General features: G+C 35.5%; 1 protein-coding gene across 5 annotated transcripts in view; it reads left to right on the plus strand.

Annotated features, from left to right (window-relative positions):
• The window catches only part of NUP214 (nucleoporin 214), an 89,467-nt gene that overhangs the window by 30,830 nt on the left and 37,921 nt on the right, over positions 1-20,716 (plus strand). For 4 of the 5 annotated variants that reach the window (XM_074293893.1, XM_074293897.1, XM_074293894.1 and 1 more), the window contains 6 exons: positions 1,184-1,287; positions 1,630-1,812; positions 5,914-5,999; positions 6,103-6,186; positions 16,105-16,371; positions 17,416-17,577. In XM_074293893.1, the coding sequence (XP_074149994.1) occupies positions 1,184-1,287; positions 1,630-1,812; positions 5,914-5,999; positions 6,103-6,186; positions 16,105-16,371; positions 17,416-17,577 (886 nt within the window). The remainder of the gene's footprint in view (positions 1-1,183; positions 1,288-1,629; positions 1,813-5,913; positions 6,000-6,102; positions 6,187-16,104; positions 16,372-17,415; positions 17,578-20,716) is intronic. The other variant, XM_074293898.1, reaches the window with a different exon arrangement.

The raw sequence follows: 20,716 nt of genomic DNA on the forward strand, positions 1-20,716 counted from the left end.
TTTAGGTTTGATGCAGTGGGCTCCTTCCAGACAGGAAAGGTACCCTGATTTTCTGAGCAATGCTTAATTATGTTTCCAAGGCCCTTGCCAGGTTAATTCCTTTCCATTGTCATGAGTCTCTCTTCACATGACTGGGACGGATGACCATTTCCCCTTTTTTTTATACCATCTTGTCCTCAAATGTTAAATAAAATGTTTTTCTTTTCTTTTTTTTTTTTCTGAGGCTGGGGTTAAGTGACTTGCCCAGGGTCACACAGTTAGGAAGTGTTAAGTGTCTGAGATCACATTTGAACTCGGGTCCTCCTGAATTCAGGGCTGGTGCTCTATCCACTGCGCCACCTAGCCGCCCCCCAAAATAAAATGTTTTTCTAGAGTTGTTTTTTTTTCTATATTAGTTACAAGTTTTGTATGAATATATTTCTACCATGTTTAACATATATTAGACTACTTGCCATCTAGGAAAGGGGAGAAGGGGGGCGGGGACTGGAGCACAAGGTTTTGCAAGGGCTAATGTTGCAGAATTATTTATGCATAAGTTTTGAAAAATGAAAAGCTTTAATAAAAAAAATAAGTTTAGTATGGATAGTTAAACTCTGATAAAGGATTCCACACCTTTTCTGCCTCTGTTTCTTTGTACATATATTGTATTTTATTCATAAATATTGTGTATATAGCTCTTTGTGGGGTTTTGTATTTGTATTTTTAGCATCAGAATAGTACTTTGAACATGGATGCTTAATATTTTTGAGTTAAATTGAATTAAGACTCATTATGTTTTATTCCTTCCATATGTTTAGAGTTGCTCTGCTTTATCCCAAAAGGCAGAAATAGCAATGGGTAGAAGTTGCAAATTGGGGATTGTAGTCATTTTAAGGGACAACTTTTCAATAATAATTATCCACAAATGGAATGGGTTTACTCAGGAGGAAATAGATTCTCTGAGGTTTTCAAATGAAATCTAGATGGTCACTTGTTAGGAAGTTATTGTTCGGATATGAATTGGATTAGAAACCTTCAAGATCTTCTGATTCCAGCGTTTTTTCTATATAACAAATTCAGACTCCTGTGTTATAAAGTTACTATAGATATTTTATCAATTCTCTTTAAAATTGCCTTTAATTAGAGCTATTGTTCAAGCTGGAAAATGAGTCATTTTTCTTTAAGACTTTTTTTTTCTCAATAGGAAATTCGTCGTCTTCATCAGTATGTTAAATTTGCAGTCCAAGATGTGAATGATGTTCTAGATCTGGAGTGGGACAGACATCTGGAAGAGAAGAAAAAACAAAAGTGAGTGTTGATAAGATGACAAAGCATTCTTTATTTTCCTTAATGATGGCCTCCTCTCTTTCAGATTTTCTAGATGATGTTATTATTAATAATCCCTTTCCCAAATGTTTCCTTTAGGCCTTTGAGTACCCCACTGAAATGCTCAACTAGGAAGTGATAGCTGACCTACCTTTATCTAGGGAGACACTTACTCAGTCATAATTGGTTTGGGGAAGCAATTGGGAGGAGTAGGAGAGATAGAAGACTTGAAAAAGTGTAACATGAAATCATTTGGTATATGGTTGTCATAGATTAAACCAATCATCCTTAAAATTTTTAAAGATTTCTCATTACTGTCAATAGGCGCCTGCTTGTTCCAGAGCGAGAGACATTATTTAACACTCTTGCCAACAACCGGGAGATAATCAACCAGCAGAGGAAGAGGTTGAATCATCTAGTAGACAGTTTACAGCAGCTCCGACTTTATAACCAAACCTCTCAGTGGAGCATACCCAATGAAAGCCCTTCTCAGAGCAATACTCAGAGGTATGTGAATAAATTGGGAATGGAAATGGAATAAATCTTTGGGGTGATTCTCTCCAGAATTGTCTACTGTAGTTTATGAGATAGATGGCTAACAGGAAAAGGATACTTCCTCAATAGCTGTTTTATCTAGGACTTCAGCTTGCATGTTTTATCTGGCATTCATTAGTTCTATAATTATCTCACAATTTAAATGAAAATAATTATGGGATGGGTTGATATATTGCTTTTTAGAAATAAATTGTTATCTTTCATTGTGAAGCTAGTTTTCAGATAAGGGACTGTGCATATTATTTACTACCCTAAGCAACACCTTTTGATCCTTTTTTTTGAATGAGATTTAAAGAATTTAGTAGAATTTTTTTTATCTATTATAATGATTTCTTTTCATTCACTCAACACTCACAGCACATAAGGTCACATAACTAATTAATGTCTAATGTTAGATTTTATTTTAGGTCTTCTCATTTGCTGACCTGTTGCTCTGTCTACTCTACCACCTTGCAGCTCCATCAGTTATATACTTAGAAAATAATATTTGCATAAAGAATTTAATGTTTTTGTTTAGTTGTATAATGTCATATGAATATGGATTCCTGGACCCCTACACATACACACACGCATCCCAAGGTTCTGAATCCAGATTGGAAACTACTAATTTAGAATTTTGTCTGCTTCCTTAATTGTTTTTTACTTTTTTAATATAACTAGCTACTCTTTATTTAAATTTTTTTTAAGTTAAAGTTAAAGTTAATAGAAATCTACCATCTTTCTCTCCACTCCCAAATAAGAAAAAGTAAACCCTTATTCCAGATAAGATGAATCAAGCAAAACAGATTTCTTTATTGATCAAAGAAATGTTTCGTTCTATGCTCTGATTCCTTTACCTCTCTTATCAAAAGGTGAATAAGTAAGTTTTATTATGAATCCTGTGGAGTCATGGTTTATCATTATAATGATTGGTCAGGGTTCTGAAGTCTTTCAAAATTATTTGTCTTTATAATATTATCATTATACGAATTGTTCTGGTTCTGATCACTTTACTCTGCATTAGTCTATATTAGACTTTTCAGGTTTCTCTGAAATCACCACATTTGTATTCTATGCCTTGTTTCACCATTCCTTAACTGATTTTTTGTCACTGCTAAAAGAATTATACATTTTTTTGGGAAACGTATAATTTCCCAAATCAGTTTACACTTTGTTTTGCACAGGTCTAAACCCTCTTTTTACCTAATCTCTTTTCTGTTCCTATTTTATTCTTCCCTTTCCATCCCCTTTATTTGTGGAGTAAAATTATTCATTTACCCAGCTGTATTCTTTGTTCCTTTAACTAATTCAAAGGAGAATGAGATTCAGAAATCAGCCTCTCCTCCTATTCCTTACTCCTCCTTTATAATTATTTCTTATAGCCCATTGAACTGAGCTAACATTTCCTAACCTTCTCCTTCCCTCTTTTCACCCTCTTTCCATTCTTCTTTAATATCATCAAGATATCATATAACCCATTCCAAGTCTTTTCTCTTATTAGATTCCCTCTATGACCGCTGATGTTGATAGGATCCTGTGGAGACTTAGGTGTCATTTCTCTATATTAGAATATAGACAGCTTATCCTTGTTTAGTTCATTCATGTTTACGTTTTTAATGTTTCTCTTAATTCCTTTTTTGCACTCAAATTTTTTACATAAAGAAATGAAAAAAGAATTAACAGTTTGGCACACGAGGTACAAAACTCTGACTAAGCAACAAACTACTTGAAAATTAAAATGGACAAATAGAAGCTAATAATCTCCTTAGACAACAAGAAATATTAAAACAAAATTTAAAGATTGAAAAAAATACAAGAAAATATAAAGTATCTCAGAGTAAAAATACACATACACAAACTCAGAAAATAGATGAAAGAGAATTTAATAATCAATGGGATATCTGAAAATTAATGACTATCCCTCCCACTCCATTTCATTTCATGAAATCTTAAAAAGAAAGCTGCCCAGATCTTTTAGAACTAGAGGGCAAAGTAATAAAAAGAAAAAATCCACCAGTCATCTCTCCAAAAAAATGCCCAAAATGAAAAGTCTCAGGAAAATTATAGCTAAAATCCAAAGCTTCCACATCAATATAAAAATACTGCAACAGTCAGAAAAAAATAATTCAAATAATCAGGAACCATAGTCAAGATCACACATGGTTTAGCAGCCAACATTATAAAGAAGCAAAGAGCTTGGAATATAATATTCCAGAAGACAAAGTATAAACTTATAATCTAAAATACACTGAACAAAACTGACTCTAATCTGATGGGGTAGGGAGGATGGGATTCCCAACTATTCCTGATGAAAAAACCTGAGCCATGTAAAAATTTTGAGTCATCCAACACTTACTTCATTTAGAAAAGCAGTTTTAACTCTATTCCCCAAATTCTAATTAAGTTAAGACATTCTCCTTGCAGCTTTGTAAATGTTTTGAAGTCACTCTCTTCTTCTGTGGTTGTATGTTGAGTGTCTTTGTCACCACAATAGTTTTTTATGGTGGGATTCTTTGAAATCCTTACTTCCTGTCTATAGAATAGCTTATTTGGCACTGGGCTCTTTTCCCTTTTAGGAGGAATGTCTTTTGCTGGTCTTTCTGATACTTTGTTGAAATATCGAGTATTGTGTTTTCAATGCTTCCAAAGTAAGCTGATCCAGATCAAAGTCTGATTACTGCCCCAGTAGCCTCAGTAGTACAATTTCCTGGTCCACTTTTTTTTTTAACAAACTATGGTCTTCCTCCAGTTAAAATTTGAGTAGATTACTACTACACTTAACCACAAGCATGTACCTAGAAACCTTGTTCTTTCAGAGTGACAGAGCAGTAGACTTTCCCTTTGGGCTGGGATATCTTCTCTGATTACTTTTATTTATACTTCAAACTAGACAAGAAACTAAAACTAAGATGGTGCTCTCCACTTGGGATCAGAATCACAAAGCTACCATTTGCTTCTAAATTTACTTCTCAATCTGAAATGGCACTCCCTATGTTCAAATTTTCTTATCCATCTATGATATATGACCCAGAAAATAGGTAGTGAGTGAGAGCTACCAGCTGCCATATTCTGTATCCTACACAAGTTTGTGTGTCTAAATCTATATCTTACCCAAGCTGGATCTAGGACTTCTTTTTGCCATATTACATACACTCTTCCTGTGCTAGAATGCTTTTTACAGCATGCTCCTACCCCATACCCAACTCCATCATTTTGCACAGACTTCTCTGTTTCCCTATGCCAATCTCAGCTGGGGAAAAAAAAAATTTATATGTATATATTTTATTTATTTTTTTAATTTTCCTAGTACTATTAAGACTGGTGTGTTTTGTTGATCTATTTGGAGAAGCTGGGGGAGGAGAAGGCAGAACTTAGGATGCTTCTGCTTCACCCCTTTCTAGCTTCACTGTTGAGGGTGGCTGGGCCAATAGTTTGTGATAACTGTACACTTTTGGCTTCATTCATATCATATTTAGTTTCTTAATGGGAAAATATACTCTTTGGCTCAAGAAGATTTCGTGGCTTTCTATTATTTCTGGGATAATATTTATGTGCATATATTTGGCATTTAAAGCCTTTCACATTCAGGCTTCAGCCTCCTCCTAGGTGATCATTCCTTACTCTCCTTCATGTGCTTTGAGTGCCAGGCTATTTGACTTTTTGCTGTGCCCCATACACATTCTGTCTTTCAGTTGCCTTTGAAAACTGTGTCTTCTGTGCCTGGAATATTTATACTCTTTACCATTATTTCTTACCTCCACTAGATATTTTCAAGATTTAGCTTAAATGCCATCTTCTACATGAGGGCTTTCCTGATTCTCCCAATTATTCTCTCTCTAACCTAATTATTTAGTATAATATAGGAATCATTTAAAAATTTTATTTGCATATATATATTCTTTTATTTGTATATGTTATAACTACTGCACTCATCTACGTAAATTCTTTGACAGAAGATACTATTTTTGTCTTTATATCTTCAATGTCTGGCACATAGTAGATACCTACTACTATAAGCTAAATTGGCTTCTCAACGAATAGTATAATTCTATATGGTCTTCTGTCTTTTTTCAGCTTTGACAATGACCTTGAAAGCTTGCGCAATGCTCTAATGAAAACCACCATTGAATCTCACACCAAGCCACTACCCAAAATACCAGGTAAGATAATTCTTCTTTCAAGTCTTCCTTTTAATTCTATTTTATGTTCTTCATATAATTTTGAGTGACTTAAGCATTTATAGGTTCATATGATTTCTTGCAGCTAAATTGTCCCCTGTGAAACAGGCACAGCTGAGGAATTTTTTGGCCAAAAGGAAAACCCCACCAATAAGATCTACTGCACCAGGTAGACACAACTTTTTATAACTTTGAAAAACAAAGCTACAAAATAGCATGGATTTTGAGTAGGATATTTAATGTCCTTTGAATTTCTCTCTGTAGAGCATGGAGACAGTGTTTTGGCTAGAAAGAAAATATTTGTGTCAGGAATTTATTGATAGCCATTGAGAATTCAGTATGAATAAATACTTACCTAAAAAATGTAGACAAGTGAATTCAGACTTTGAATTATCTGGATAATTTAACATTTCCATTTTGAGCTTGTTCTCTCCTTCTCGCTCTGTATGTGTATGTGTGTTTATATATGTATGGATGTATGTGTGTGTGTGTATATATACACATAAATACACAAAACTTTGTTCCAAATCTGAAATTAAAATTTACTCTTTTTCTTTGACTGTCTTATTTCTTGTCAGATCTTTTATACATGCAAATGTTATTTAGTAACTGAAAACTAAAGAGAAGTTAGTTTTGATTTTCTACATTTGATTTTATTGTGCTGGATTAATTTTTTTTCTTCTTAGTAAACCAATTTAATAACCATGTAATTACTATTAATAGGTTAATATCATTTGAGATTTCCTTCATTGTGTTTTGAAATCATAGAATATAGTTATTTAAATTATATGTGTTGAATGCTCATTTATAGTTTTAGTAAGAACTGGCATTTGGTACTGCCCTAGCAGCATACTGTTTTCCATGTGTATATTTCAGTCTAGTTAAGTAAGTGGATAGATGCCCATAGCCACATGGTTATAAATTCTTTTGTAATAGCAATCTGTGATGGAAAGGAAAATATAAGTTAGCCTTCAGTCATGTACAGCCCCCTTCTATTTCTGTAGCAGTATGGCAGTGTTGAAAAAAGGTAGCAGGAAATGCTAAAGATCAAATACTTTAAACCAGGTGCCTTTTTTTAAATTAAAGCTTTTTATTTTCAAAACATACATGGACAGTTTTTAACATTCACCCTTGCAAATCCTTGTATTCCAAATTTTTTCCCTCCCTTTCCCCTGCCTTCTCCCTTAGACTAGGGTAATCCAGTATATATATTAAAATGTGTAATTCTTCTACACATATTTCTACAAATATCATGCTTCTTACAAAATTCAAGCAAACAACAATAAAAGAAGTGAAAATGCTATGTTGTGATCCATACTCAGTTCCCACAGTCCCCTCTCTGGGTGCAGATGGCTCTCTTCATCACAAGATCATTAGAACTGGTCTGAACCATCTCATTATTGAAGAGAGCCACGTCCATCAGAATTGATCATCATATAACCAAGTGCTCTTAACTCTTTTAGTATCATGGATCACTTTGGTAATCTCTTATCACTTATAGACTGATCCCAATGAATAATATTTTTTTGTTTTGTTTTGTTTTTATTAATAGTTTTTATTTACCAGATACATGAATGGATAATTTTACAACATTGGCAATTGACAAACCTTTTGTTCTAATTTTTCCCCTCATTCCCTCTCCCCCACCCCCAGATGGCAGGTTGACCATTACATGGTTAAATATGTTAAAGTATAAATTAAATACAATATATGTATACCTGTCCAAACAGTTGTTTTGCTGTACAAAAAGATTCGGACTTTGAAATAGTGTACAATTAGCCTGTGAAGGAAATCCAAAATGCAGGCAGACAAAAATAGAGGGATTGGGAATTCTATGTAGTAGTTCATAGTCATCTCCTAGAGTTCTTTTGCTGGGTGTAGCTGGTTCAATTCATTACTGCTCCATTGGGACTGATTTGGTTCATCTCATTGTTGAAAATGGCCACATCCATCAGAATTGATCATCATATAGTATTGTTGTTGAAGTATATAATGATCTCCTGGTCCTGTTCATTTCACTCAGCATCAGTTCATGTAAGTCTCTCCAGGCCTTTCTGAAATCATCCTATTGGTCATTTTTTACGACAATAATAATGAATAATGTTTTTAAATGCATAAAATAAAATATATATGATTACAAAGGAAAGTAATTATATTGAAATGCAGTTATCAAAATATTTTTTAAAAACACGTTCATAAATCTCAAGTTAAAAATCCCTACTTTAGATTGTTTATAAATGTGATCTCAACTATTGGTATTCTAAATGATATTAGATTCTTATCCAGGGACTGAGTGGATGTACTGTGAATCCTACCTATCTTGACATTCTCATTATAGTGAAATTAGAAGACAAAAGGGTGATTAATAGGTTCATCTCTGAGAGACAAATGTCAAACGAAATAGTTGGTAGAGTTGGTTTTGCATTTACAGATATAACATGAAACATATCATGGGACTTTTGGTGATCTCAGATCGCAATACTCGTGATTAGCATTTGCAAAAAAGAAGGCTACTTTAATAACAGTTGGAGCCTATGCATAAGCATCACTTGTAACAAATATATGACAAATGAGGAGATAGAAAAAATTCGCTGTTAAATCAGTAGAATTTAATACTCTGACTTCATTGCAAAGATGAACATAGAGAAAGAGAGTTTTAAAAGTGTATCACAAAACATAGCTCAGGAGTAAAAATAAGAGATCAAAGATTTACAGACTAGACTTCATCCAATCTTTCAAGAAGTGCTGAATAACCACTTCTAAGTGAAGTAGATTATTTTCTAATGAATGATAAATAACTGATATTAGTAGGAAAACGATTTTTAAATCATTCGGTGACTTGTTAAATGAAAGATCAGAATTAATATCAATTAGAAGAATAAAATTTGACAAAAGAGTGGCCTGCAATTGAAGCAGTTGTAACCTAAACTATTTAAACATTCTATATCAATATAGATAATCTCCATTTCCTAAGATAACCAGCCATGAAAAATTAGCTTTATAAGAGGGAAACCTAAAGAACTAGAAATTGCCTTATCTAGCAAATACTTGATCTCCTTACCAAATAGAGATGCAGCAATATATAGCAACACCAGTTTAGAATATAGATTCCTACGCAAATTGTCATGGAGGAGAAGGATAAAAGGTAATAAACAGTATAACCCTGTAAAACAGCAAGAAAGTAAAAGAAAACATAAGTTTATAGAAAGTTTTTAATTCAAATAATCCTAAAAACCTATAGTGAAGAAATAAGGAAGACAACAGAAAAGGTAAAGAAATGGTAAAGACCTTTGATAATTACTATTAACAAACTCTTTTCTTCATCATTGACAATGAAACTACCACTTTTTAATGTAAATATCATAACTCATTGTGTACCTAGGGTAGTAGATATGGCATCAAAGAAAACATGGGAAAAGCAGCTAGTCTAGACTAATATATAAAGAGGAGGTCTGTCCTCAAGGAAACACATTTTGATAGTATTGAGAAATCAATTCTTTCTTTTTTTTTTTTTTTTAATATTGGTTTTTATTTACCAGATATATGCATGGGTAATTTTACAACATTGTCAATTGCCAAACCTTTTGTTCTAATTTTTCCCCTCCTGGAGCAAGCAGCTAGGTGGCGCAGTGAATAAAGCACCAGCCCTGAATTCAGGAGGACCCAAGCTCAAATCTGGTATCAGACACTTAACACTTCCTAGCTGTGTGACTCTGGGCAAGTCACTTAATCCCAGCCTCAGAAAAAGAAAAAATAATAATAATTTTTCCCCTCCTTCCTCTCCCTCCTCCTTCCCCGATGGCAGGTTGACCAATACATGGTTAAATATGTTAAAGTATAAATTAAATACAATATATGTATACCTGTCCAAATAGTTGTTTTGCTGTACAAAAAGAATCGAACTTTGAAATAGTATACAGTTATCCTATGAAGGAAATCCAAAATGCAGGCGGACAAAATTAGAGGGATTGGGAATTCTATGTAGTGGTCCATAGTCATCTCTTAGAGTTCTTTTGCTGGGTATAGCTGGTTCAGTTCATTACTGCTCTATTGGAACTGATTTGGTTCATCTAATTGTTGAAGAAAGCCACGTCCATCAGAATTGATCATCATATAGTATTGTTGAAGTATACAACGATCCTGGTCCTGCTCATTTCACTCAGCATCAGTTCATGTAAGTCTCTCCAGGCCTTTCTGAAGTCATCCTGTTGGTCATTTCTTACAGAACAGTAATATTCCATAATATTCATATACCACAATTTATTCAGCCAATCTCCAATTGATGGGCATCTGTATAGTTTCTAGTTACTGGCCACCACAAAGAGGGCTGCCACAAACATTCTTGCACATACAGGTCCCTTTCCCTTCTTTAAGATCTCTTTGGGATTTAAGCCCAGTAATAACACTGCTGGATCAAAGGGTATGCACAGTTTGATAACTTTTTGAGCATAGTTCCAAATTGCTCTCCAGAATGACTGGATGTGTTCACAATTCCACCAACAATGTATCAGTGTCCCTGTTTTCTCACATCCCCTTCAACATTCTGCATTATCTTTCCCTGTCATTCTAGCCAATCTGACAGGTGTGTAGTGGTATCTCAGAGTTGTCTTAATTTGCATTTCTCTGATTAACAATGACTTGGAGCATCTTTTCATATGACTAGAAATAGTTTCAATTTCTTCATGTGAGAATTGTCTGTTCATATCCTTTGACCATTTATCAATTGGAGATTGGCTTGAGAGAAATTAATTCTTTAGACGTATTACAGAGAGGAGGATATTAAATACTTGGAGGGAAAGATATAGAACTTCTAACTGGAAAACGTCACTTAAGGAAATATCAGTAACTACCAACCCATTTTCCTACTTCCTGATTGCTACAAAATCTTTATAGGAATAATCTGTGCAAATATTGGCCACATCCTTGATGGAAGTCGAGAAAAGGAATGGTCAGACTTTGAAAAAACATGCTATAGAAGATTGCAGCCTTATTAGTATACAGTTGACTGAAAGGAATAGAATATACAAGATTGTATTTAATTCTTTTTTTTTTTTTTTTTTTTTTTTAGTTGAAGCTTTTTATTTACAAAGCATATACATGGGTAATTTTTCCAACATTGATCCTTGAACCTTTTGTTGCAAATTTTCCCCTCTTTCCCCCAGTCCCCTCCCCTAGCTAGCAGGTAGTCCAATACATATTAAATATGTTGAAATACATGTTAGATCCAATATATGTATACATATTTATACAGTTATCTTGCTGCAGAAGAAAAATCAGATCAAGAAGGAAGAAAAAGAAAAACAGAAAGAAAACAATGTAAGCAAATAACAGAGAGAGTGAGAATGCTGTATTGTGTTCCACACCCTGTTCCCACGGTTCTGTCTCTGGGTATATTTGGCTCTCTTCATTACTGAACAATTGGAACTGGTTTGAATCATCTCAATGTTGAATCATCAGAATTGATCATCGTACAGTCTTGTTGCTGTGTATAATGATCTGGTTCTGTTCATTTCACTTAGCATCAATTCATGCAAGTCTCTCCAGGCCTTTCTGAAATCATCCTGTTGATCATTTTTTTTTTTTTCACCCAATATATTATAGCACTTTTTTTCCCCCTTTCTGAATTTTTTTTTTAATTTTATAATTATAATTTTTTTTTTTCCACAGTACATATGCATGGGTAATTTTTTTACAACATTATCCCTTGTGCTCACTTCTTTTCCGAATTTTCCCCTCCCTCTACCTCCTCCCCTAGGTGACAGGCAATCCCATACATGTTAAATGTGTTACAGTATATCCTAGATACAATATATGTGTGTAAAACCAAATTTCTTATTGCATGATAAGAATTGGATTCTGAAGGTAAAGGTAACCTGGGTAGAAAGACAATAGTGCAAACAGTTTACACTCAGCTCCCAGTGTTCCTTCTCTGGGTGTAGCTGTTTCTGTCCATCATTGATCAACTGGAACTGAATTGGATCTTCTTTATGTTGAAGATTTCCACTTCAATCAGAATACATCTTCATACAGTATCGTTGTTGAAGTGTATAATGATCTCCTGGTTCTGCTCATTTCACTCAGCATCAGTTCATGTAAGTCTCTCCAAGCCTCTCTGTATTCCTCCTGCTGGTCATTTCTTACAGAACCATAATGTTCCATAACATTCATATACCACAATTTATTCAGCCATTCTCCAATTGATGGGCATTCACTCAGTTTCCAGTTTCTGGCCACTACAAAAAGAGCTGCCACAAACATTCTTACACATATAGATCCTTTTCCCTTCTTTAAAGTCTCATTGGGATATAAGTCCAGTAGTAACACTGCTGGATCAAAGGGTATGCACAGTTTGATAACTTTTTGAGCATAGTTCCAAATCATTCTTCAGAATAACTGGATGCATTTACAACTCCACCAACAATGTATCTATGTCCCAGTTTTCCCATATCCCCTCCAAACATTCGCTATTATATTTTCCTGTCATTTTAGCCAATCTTGACAGGTGTATAGTGGTATCTCAGACTTGTCTTAATTTGCATTGCTTTGATCAATAGTGATTTGGGGGGAAATTTTTTTTTATTTATAGAGCAAGATGCTGACCTAAAAGCTGTCCTCTTCAATCAATAAACATTAAGTGTCTGCTGTGTACCAGGCATACAAAAGATTTCTCAGAGAGCTTACATTCTAAAAATGGAGGTGCCTCCCATGTGTATATCAAAATTATGCAAGATTCCTTTTAATATGAAGCAATATATTACTGTATTTGACCTTAATATAAAGAATAAGATAGAAGGAAGTATACTTGGTAAAATAGTCTACCATTGTCATGAAGACTTGTCTTGAACAGAGTGCAAATTGAGAGAGATTCCCCTTAGATGGTGAATACTTACAAATATTCCTGTTTGGAAAGGTAGTGTGTTAGGATCAAACTCTAGAACACTGTAGAGCCTTCAAAATCAGTGAAAGTCAGCATGTATTTATTTAAGTTCATGCCAGGCACTGTTCTATATGCTGGTATAAAAAAAATTTTTTTTTTTTTTAAATTCCTTGTTCTCACAGTCTAGTAAGAGCCATAATTACTCAAATTAGCTCAGCCTAATTATCAACATAGGAAATCAAATGGGTGAAGATTTGTATGTACCTTCATACGATTGTTTATTATAGTCTGGTCCATCAGTATATATCTCTTAGGCAGACATTGTGGATGTACGGTGAATTGACTCCAGAATTTAACCAAAAGAGAAGAGAGAACTAGGTCTTTAGGAAATTATGTAATGGTTTTAATAATTCCAAACTTTGCACAGAAAACCCAGTTTTTAAATATCAATATTAGGACTGTGAACCATGGAATACCTCCATTTGTGAAAAATTAATGGATGGGCTCATGTTGGAGATGAATAAGTTACAGATTGTTAGCAAAAAGAATTACACAGGAGAAGCACAGTATTGATATTGGAAAGGTTTCTCACCAGAAAAGGTGGTTGATCGCTTGTGTGATAAGAGCAGAGGATAACTTATAGATAATTCCCAAGTTCTCTATGTTAAGAGATGTGGCAGAGAATTCCCAGCATATTGAGGAGACCTTAGGAGGTGAAGTGGAAAAGAGCCCTGGTTTTAGAGTCAGGATGACCTGGGTTCAAATCTTTTTTTTTATTTTTGTTTTTATTATTTTTTATTTTTTTCCTGAGGCTGGGGTTAAGTGACTTGCCCAGGGTCACACAGCTAGGAAGTGTTCAGTGTCTGAGACCAGATTTGAACTTGGGTCCTCCTGAATTCAGGGCTGGTGCTCTATCCACTGCGCCACCTAGATGCCCCCCAAATCTTTTTTTTTTTAGTGTTCACTGTCTCTGACTGTGGACAAGTTTTTCCAGCTGCCTCAGTCTAAATTTTCTCATTTATTAAAATGACAGGGTTGAAATGGATAGTCTCTAAGGTGCCATAGTCTCTAGATCATTGATACTATGGTATTGACAGAAATACAGAGGATGAAAAGCCTTTTGGGAGTTGTAATCTAAGGCTTTGGAGAGAATACCCGTAAAATGGGGTTGGAGATTCACCTAAGGATCATTTGATTTTTTTATTTTAGAAGTCTTTCTTTAGGAGCTGTGTGCATATATGGTAATAAATGTAGAATCAAAAGGGATCTCAGAGGCCATCTGACCCAACCCCTTCATTTTACTGATGAGGCAACCAAGCTCAAGGAACCTCAGCTGACTTGTTCATGTATATTGTACAAAGAAGTATACGTGACAATCCTTAAAGGTATCTTCTCATGGAGTTTATAATGAAATGTATTGAAACTTTGTGGATTTTTGTAATTGAAACATTGTGGATCATTCTGATTCTCTACTGAGAATGAAGTTTGTATTTGTTGTCTTAAGAAAAAACTTTATCCAGAGTCAGATTCAGTGTATAAATGAAGCTGCCCCCCCAAAGTGAGGCAGATTCTGAGAAAAGTCAGTTTTCTTAGATGGTTTGGTTCCCAGTTATATGATGCTAAGATACGTTCTGCCAGGGAACAAGTTAAAACTTAATATATTTGAGTGATATTTGGAAAGCAGGAACCTTTTTTTGATGTGGGATATATTTCATAGCAGGTTAACTTGGGCAGATGGTCATTGGATGAGGTCTTTTGTCCACTCAAGTGTCAGGGAGCTGACTGCAGCCTTGGCAGTGGTGGCAAAGGGGATTATGTCTGTAATCTCCATGAAATAATTTTCATTGTTTCTGCAGCAGGTTTAGAGACTCTCCCTTGAGAAGCAGGTGCTGCTCTGCTCCCTCTTGGAATGTACCTGTCTCTACCTAGCAATGGAGGAATAAGCTCAGATGGTCATGAGACTAGTTGACTAGTTGAATAGAATATCTCTGTCATCCCAAACAAACATCAGTAGTGGTCTTTGATCTGCTGAGGCTTGTAGAAGGTCATGAGTTAAAGTTATTAGCTGGTGTAACTGCTGCTTTCCTTAGCTTTAGGAATGTTGGGTGGAAACATCATTGCCTAGGCCTACTGCTGAAGCTCATTCAGGTAACAAGTCTCCAGCAGAAGATTCTGCCATTTCTCTTCATCTCTGTGAGTGTTCATACCCTATCCTTCAGCCCTTAATACTAATACTTAACTGTTGTGATGTCTGTGCACATGCCAGGACAGATGAAGTACTGCAGGGTGGTACTTTTGTGAGGCAAAAGCTTATTGGTGAATACTAAATAAATGTATGGAAAAGAAATCTGTATTGCCTATTTCCCCATTCAGCTTCTCTGAATAGTTCTGTTAGGTATCACTCACTGGGATCAAGTGATATAGCCTCCAGAGAAGGCCAGAATTGTTTGGTGTCCACTTTGCAGTTTGGGAAAGCACCTTCTAAGAGGGCAAGAGGTTGAGGCTAGTGATTTTCATTCATTTCTCTGATTCAGAGAATCCATTTCCACAGAAGCTTTTTTTGTGTGAGTTCAGTTCATTTGTAACTGAGACCACCAGTTTAGGACACCGATTGCCAACTCTGCATGGTGCTGTTGTTAGAAGCAATATTTCATAGTCAGAGGGACATTCTCTCTGAACCTCTCCACATCAGGAAACCTGGTTGGTTCCTTTTTTGGCTTGTTACTGCTCTACCTGTGAAAACTTTCTTCTGAAGCCCCTTGTTTGCTGGCTGTTAGACCAACACTTTCTCTGTCTCTCACTTTCTCTTCTGTTTTCTTTATTTTGCAGTTAGAATGCACTTCTCCCTCACAGCTAGGGGCTTTCAAAGCTGTGTCTGAGCTAAAACTTAAAATTGGCCTAATTTACAAAATGACAATGGCAGGTACTACCACATGAAATAATCGTTGAAATGTTTTACACACAATTCATATACTCTAGAATTGGAGATGTTGGTGATTCCCTTGTTTACCCCAGTTCCTTTGCTGTAAAGTTAGGGGAAAGTAAAGCTCAGAGAGTCAGGGTCACACATTGTAAGTAGGTGAAACATCTTTTGACTTCAGAATCAAATTTTTCATTCTTATCAATGGAGATTCCTTTTGGTATGCTTTAATTAACCTAAAGTTGTCCGTTGTTTTGGACTTTTTTTTTTTTTTTTTTTTTTTTTTTTAGCCAGTCTCTCCCGATCAGCCTTCCTATCTCAGAGATATTATGAAGATTTGGATGAAGTAAGCTCCACATCTTCCATTTCCCAGTCTCTGGAGAATGATGAACCACAGATTTTATACAGAGATGAGGATGCAGTAGCCCAAGTAGTCCATCGACATGCTCCAGTGGTTCGCACTTCTTCTGTCCAGCCTACCCTTTTGTCTCAAGTTCCTCCTTTCGCAAAAACTCATTTGCCACTCAGCTCCTCTCCTAGTCTGGTAGGGAGTTTAAGTAAGTAAACAATGTTCAGACTTATTTTTTTCCTATTAAGTCTTTGATGTGTGTTCATGTCATTGTGCAGACACATTTTAAGTCATAGACTACCTCTGCTGACTTAGTATTCCCAAATAGTTAGACAAATGTCAGTACCTTCCATTTGTATTCTCTTTTATAAAGTGCTATTGCATATTTGGTCTCTCAGAGCCTTACAACAACACTGGGAAATAGATAAGACAGACCTGATTATCCCCATTTTAGAGATAGTGGGGCTAAAACTCAGGGACATAAAATGCATCACCAGTATTACAAAACAAGTAAGTGCCAAAGTGAAGCTTTGCACTTGCTGCTGTTTCAGTGCCTATTTCTTTACTTCTGGTGTCAGCCAGCTTTAAAGGCTTTTTACCCAACAAAGTAAATAGAACAGTCAGTATTCAGAAAGGAAAGTAGGTAAATTTCATTTCATGTTACACTTCTCATGTCTTAGCATATCCCCATCTCAGTTATAGCTTGCTTACATATTACTTGTTCTCTTGGAAGCAAGTCAAGGTGTGTTTTCATTTTCCATTAAAGGGTCTGTTATCTCCTCTGTATAACTATTAGGAGTATCCTTACAAATGGCTTCTAATAGAAGTGATCTCATCAACTCCTATGGGTTAAAAAGGACATGTACATTAAAGCCTCTAGGACAGGCTAGAAGAGTCAAGTGTGGCATCAAGGGAGGCCTAGGAATTGAAAGACACAGACTTGCTCTACTACTAACTCTTTGTGTAACTTTGGGCAGACCATTTTCAGAAAGCTTCATTCAGTCTCATCATTTCCAAAGAGGGCAGTATTAAAAATATTGGCTGAGTGGAATTTATGGACATACAGACTCAGAATTCCAAGTTCTGCCTCAGGGATACTCTTCTACACAAGATCCTTGAAATTCTTGTACTTCATTCTTTATTCCTGCAGCTTGTAAGGGGAAAACTTATCATTTTAGCTATCAGATTTTTCTTTGTCTTCCCCTAGTATTCTTATTTAAATCCAGATTTCTTTCTACATTTCTTAAATCAGTGTCTACATCTACCAGCAAAATTGTTCCACAAGGGGCTGACAGCACAATGCTTGCAACCAAAACTGTGAAACATGGAGCACCAAGTCCTTCTGTCACCATCTCAGCCCCACAAGCAGCTGCTGCTGCTGCTCTAAGACGACAAATGGCCATTCAGGTTCCAGGTAAGAGTGTGATCAACAGATTCTTCATCTGATTATCAGCCATCGGAATTATACTAAAACACCTGGAATAATTCTTTGTCCCTGTTTTCCTCTTCAGAGAGGTGACTCCGGTCTCTGTCTTTCTAGGTAGAAATTCCTAAATGGTTCATTGTTAGTATATCATTGATATCCCAATTCTGTTTGAAATTCTGTGTAATGGGATTTGAAATTTTAAGTAATTGGCATCTCATACCTATTTAATAGCTTATGTCTAAGCTGTAAGCTGAATATTTCAGTTTTAGTGAATTTATTTAGATCTTTTAAATCACTTTAGTGAGAATAACTCACCCCTCCAATAGAATCATTGGATTCTCTTAGCTCAAAAAGACTTTAGAGGTCCATCTCATCAGCACCTTCATTTTGCAGATAAACTGAGGTCTAAATGGCTGAAATGATTTGTCAGTCCCATGTTACACAGCTATTAAGTGTCAGAACCGAGATTCAAACTTGGCCCTCCTAATCTCCACTTTTACTTTAAATCAGAAAATTGAAACCATTCATTGTGAATTATCTCTTCCCCCTTTCTCTTCATCTCAGAACATCTCTGATATCATCCCTCATGCTCTCCTTCTTTCTTTTAGTTTCTGAACATGAGGTTATCCTTCTTGCCATGGCCAACCCATTTCTATGTGCTCTAGATCTCCATTTCTCTCTTGTACTTTAATCATGCTACCCTCTGTAATCTGTAGTCTTTCTCCATCTCTGGGTTCTTTTCCCTTTTGTTTTCACTCAGACAACACTTTCATCCTAAAAAAAACATAATTAGACTTTATTATACCTTCAAGCTATCACTTTTCTTCTTAGCCAAAGTTTTAGGAAAACTTTTTACATTAGTTAACTTTATTTACTCTTTGTCCTACTTACCAACCCTTTGCATTTCCTAACCTTATCACAGTATTTTCCTTCTTGACCTTTCTGCTCCATTTGGCATTTTTGATCTTACTCTTTTTCTTATAAGTCTTTTTCTTTCTGGATTTTTGTGACATTATACTCTGGTTTTCTTCCTGCCTGTCTGACTATTCATTCCTTCTTAGACTCCGTTGCTGGTTCAGCTTCCCTATCACATCCCTTAACATATATGTTCCCCAGAGTTCTTTATGCAGTTGACTCCAAGATCTGTATTTCTACCTGTAATTCCTTTCCCTCTTTATTGGAAACATCTCAAACTTGACATGTTCATAGTAGAACTCATTTTTTCCTACAAGTCATCTCTCTACCATTCATGCCCATTTTTGTCAGAGCCACTACCTCAACCATAACCAATGATTTTTCCCTCTCCCAATCCAGTCAATTGCTACACCTTGCTAGTTCTACTCCTACAACACCTCTTAATTCTACTCCTCTTCCCCACTTCCACAGATGCACCCTTATTTGAAGTCTTAATCACCTCTAGCCTAGATTATTGGAATGACTTCAAATCTCTCCACTCTGATCCATACTCCACACAGTTGTCAGTGATTTTCTTTAGACGTAGATCTGATTGTATTACTGTCTACTCACTAAACACTAATGGCTCCCTACTATCACTAGAATCAAATATAAATTCTTCTTATTACCTTTTAAAGGTGTTGTGAGTGAAATTCAGCAAAGGTAGTTTGGATACATATTCTCTGAGTAAATTTATTAGTAGGGCATAGGGTCTAATGATTCCAAAATCATTGGATCAAAATGCAGCTTTTTATAAAAATAGAGCAAAGAGCAGAACAGGGTAAGTGAGAAAAGAATTCAATTGGTTATAGCATCATGGGGATGAGGACATGATTGGACACAAAGTCAAGGCATGAGGAACAATATGACTGGTTGGAAGTTAGGAATGAGGGGCTAGCAACAATGCTCTCTTTCCCTCCTGTGACTAAGAAAAATGCTCTTTGTTTTAGTCCACCTGTAGGATTAGAGATAGTGGGCCAGACTTTTTTGAATAACCAACCAGATATCCTTGAAGGATAGCTTGGTGTAAAGATACTAAAGCAGATTTCCTGGTGTCCACATGTGTCCCTCAAGGATAGCATATTTCCTTGAAGTAAGAATAGAACCGTAATTAGAGAACTAGATTTCTGAACAAAAAATATATAGAGACTTAGGCAGTTAGAGGACAAAAATCAATGAACTATTCAATAAAAAATGATACAGAATCACTTGAATCTTCTCAAAGGTCTTTACAAATTGACCCCAAACTGCCTTTCTGGACTTGTTATATTACTCCTCTGCTATATGATCAAGTCATATTGGCCTTTCTGTTCTTCACACACATTTCCTGACTGCTTTCTTAATACTTGTACTTCCTTTCTCACTTCTGCCTCATAGAATCTCTTCTCTTTTAAGTTCTAGTAAGGTGCCACTTGTACTTGAAGATTTTCCTGATCTCCCCATCTGCTAATACTCTCATTCAATTCACCAATCAATCAGCAAGCTTTTGATTGTGCCAGGTATTATGGTAAACAGTGAGGATACAAAGAAAGGCAAAAACAATTTCTTCCTTCAAAGAGCTCACATTTTTAGAGGCAACTCATGGCCTAGTAGTTAGATTCCTGGGCCAAATATCAGAAGGACCTGAGTTCACATCTGGTCTCAGACACTTACTAGCTATGTGACCCTAAACAAGTCACTTCACATGTGTCTACCTCATTTACCTCAATTCTAAAATGAGAATAATAACAGCACTTACTTTTCAGGGCTGCTGTGAAGATCACTTGGCACTTTTTGTGGCTTTGTAAATGCTTATTTACTTTCCTTTAATGGCATAGACAGCATGTTTATATAAACTGTATATTTACAATAAATACTGAATAATTGAAAGGTAGCCCTGAATGGTAAGGTCTTGGGGAAAGGCTTTCCAGCCAATGGCATTCTGAGAGGCAGGGGTTGTGAGAGTGAGCAGAGACCTTTCATGCAGTCGTAAATTGTGAGAAGGAAACATATGTGAAAAGGCTGTAATTAAAGGAAGGACCCAGGTTGTGAATATGGGAATTTATATGTGATCCTTGAGGTAATAAGAGTTTTTTTGAGTAGCTCATGTAGCACTCCAGGGTTTGAAAGATGTTTTACATTATTTTACTTAGCCCTGTAAGGTAAGTATACATTACAGATAGTATTTATACTT

The sequence above is a fragment of the Sminthopsis crassicaudata genome, chromosome 2 (genome assembly GCF_048593235.1).
Source record: "Sminthopsis crassicaudata isolate SCR6 chromosome 2, ASM4859323v1, whole genome shotgun sequence".
Taxonomy (NCBI): domain Eukaryota; kingdom Metazoa; phylum Chordata; class Mammalia; order Dasyuromorphia; family Dasyuridae; genus Sminthopsis; species Sminthopsis crassicaudata.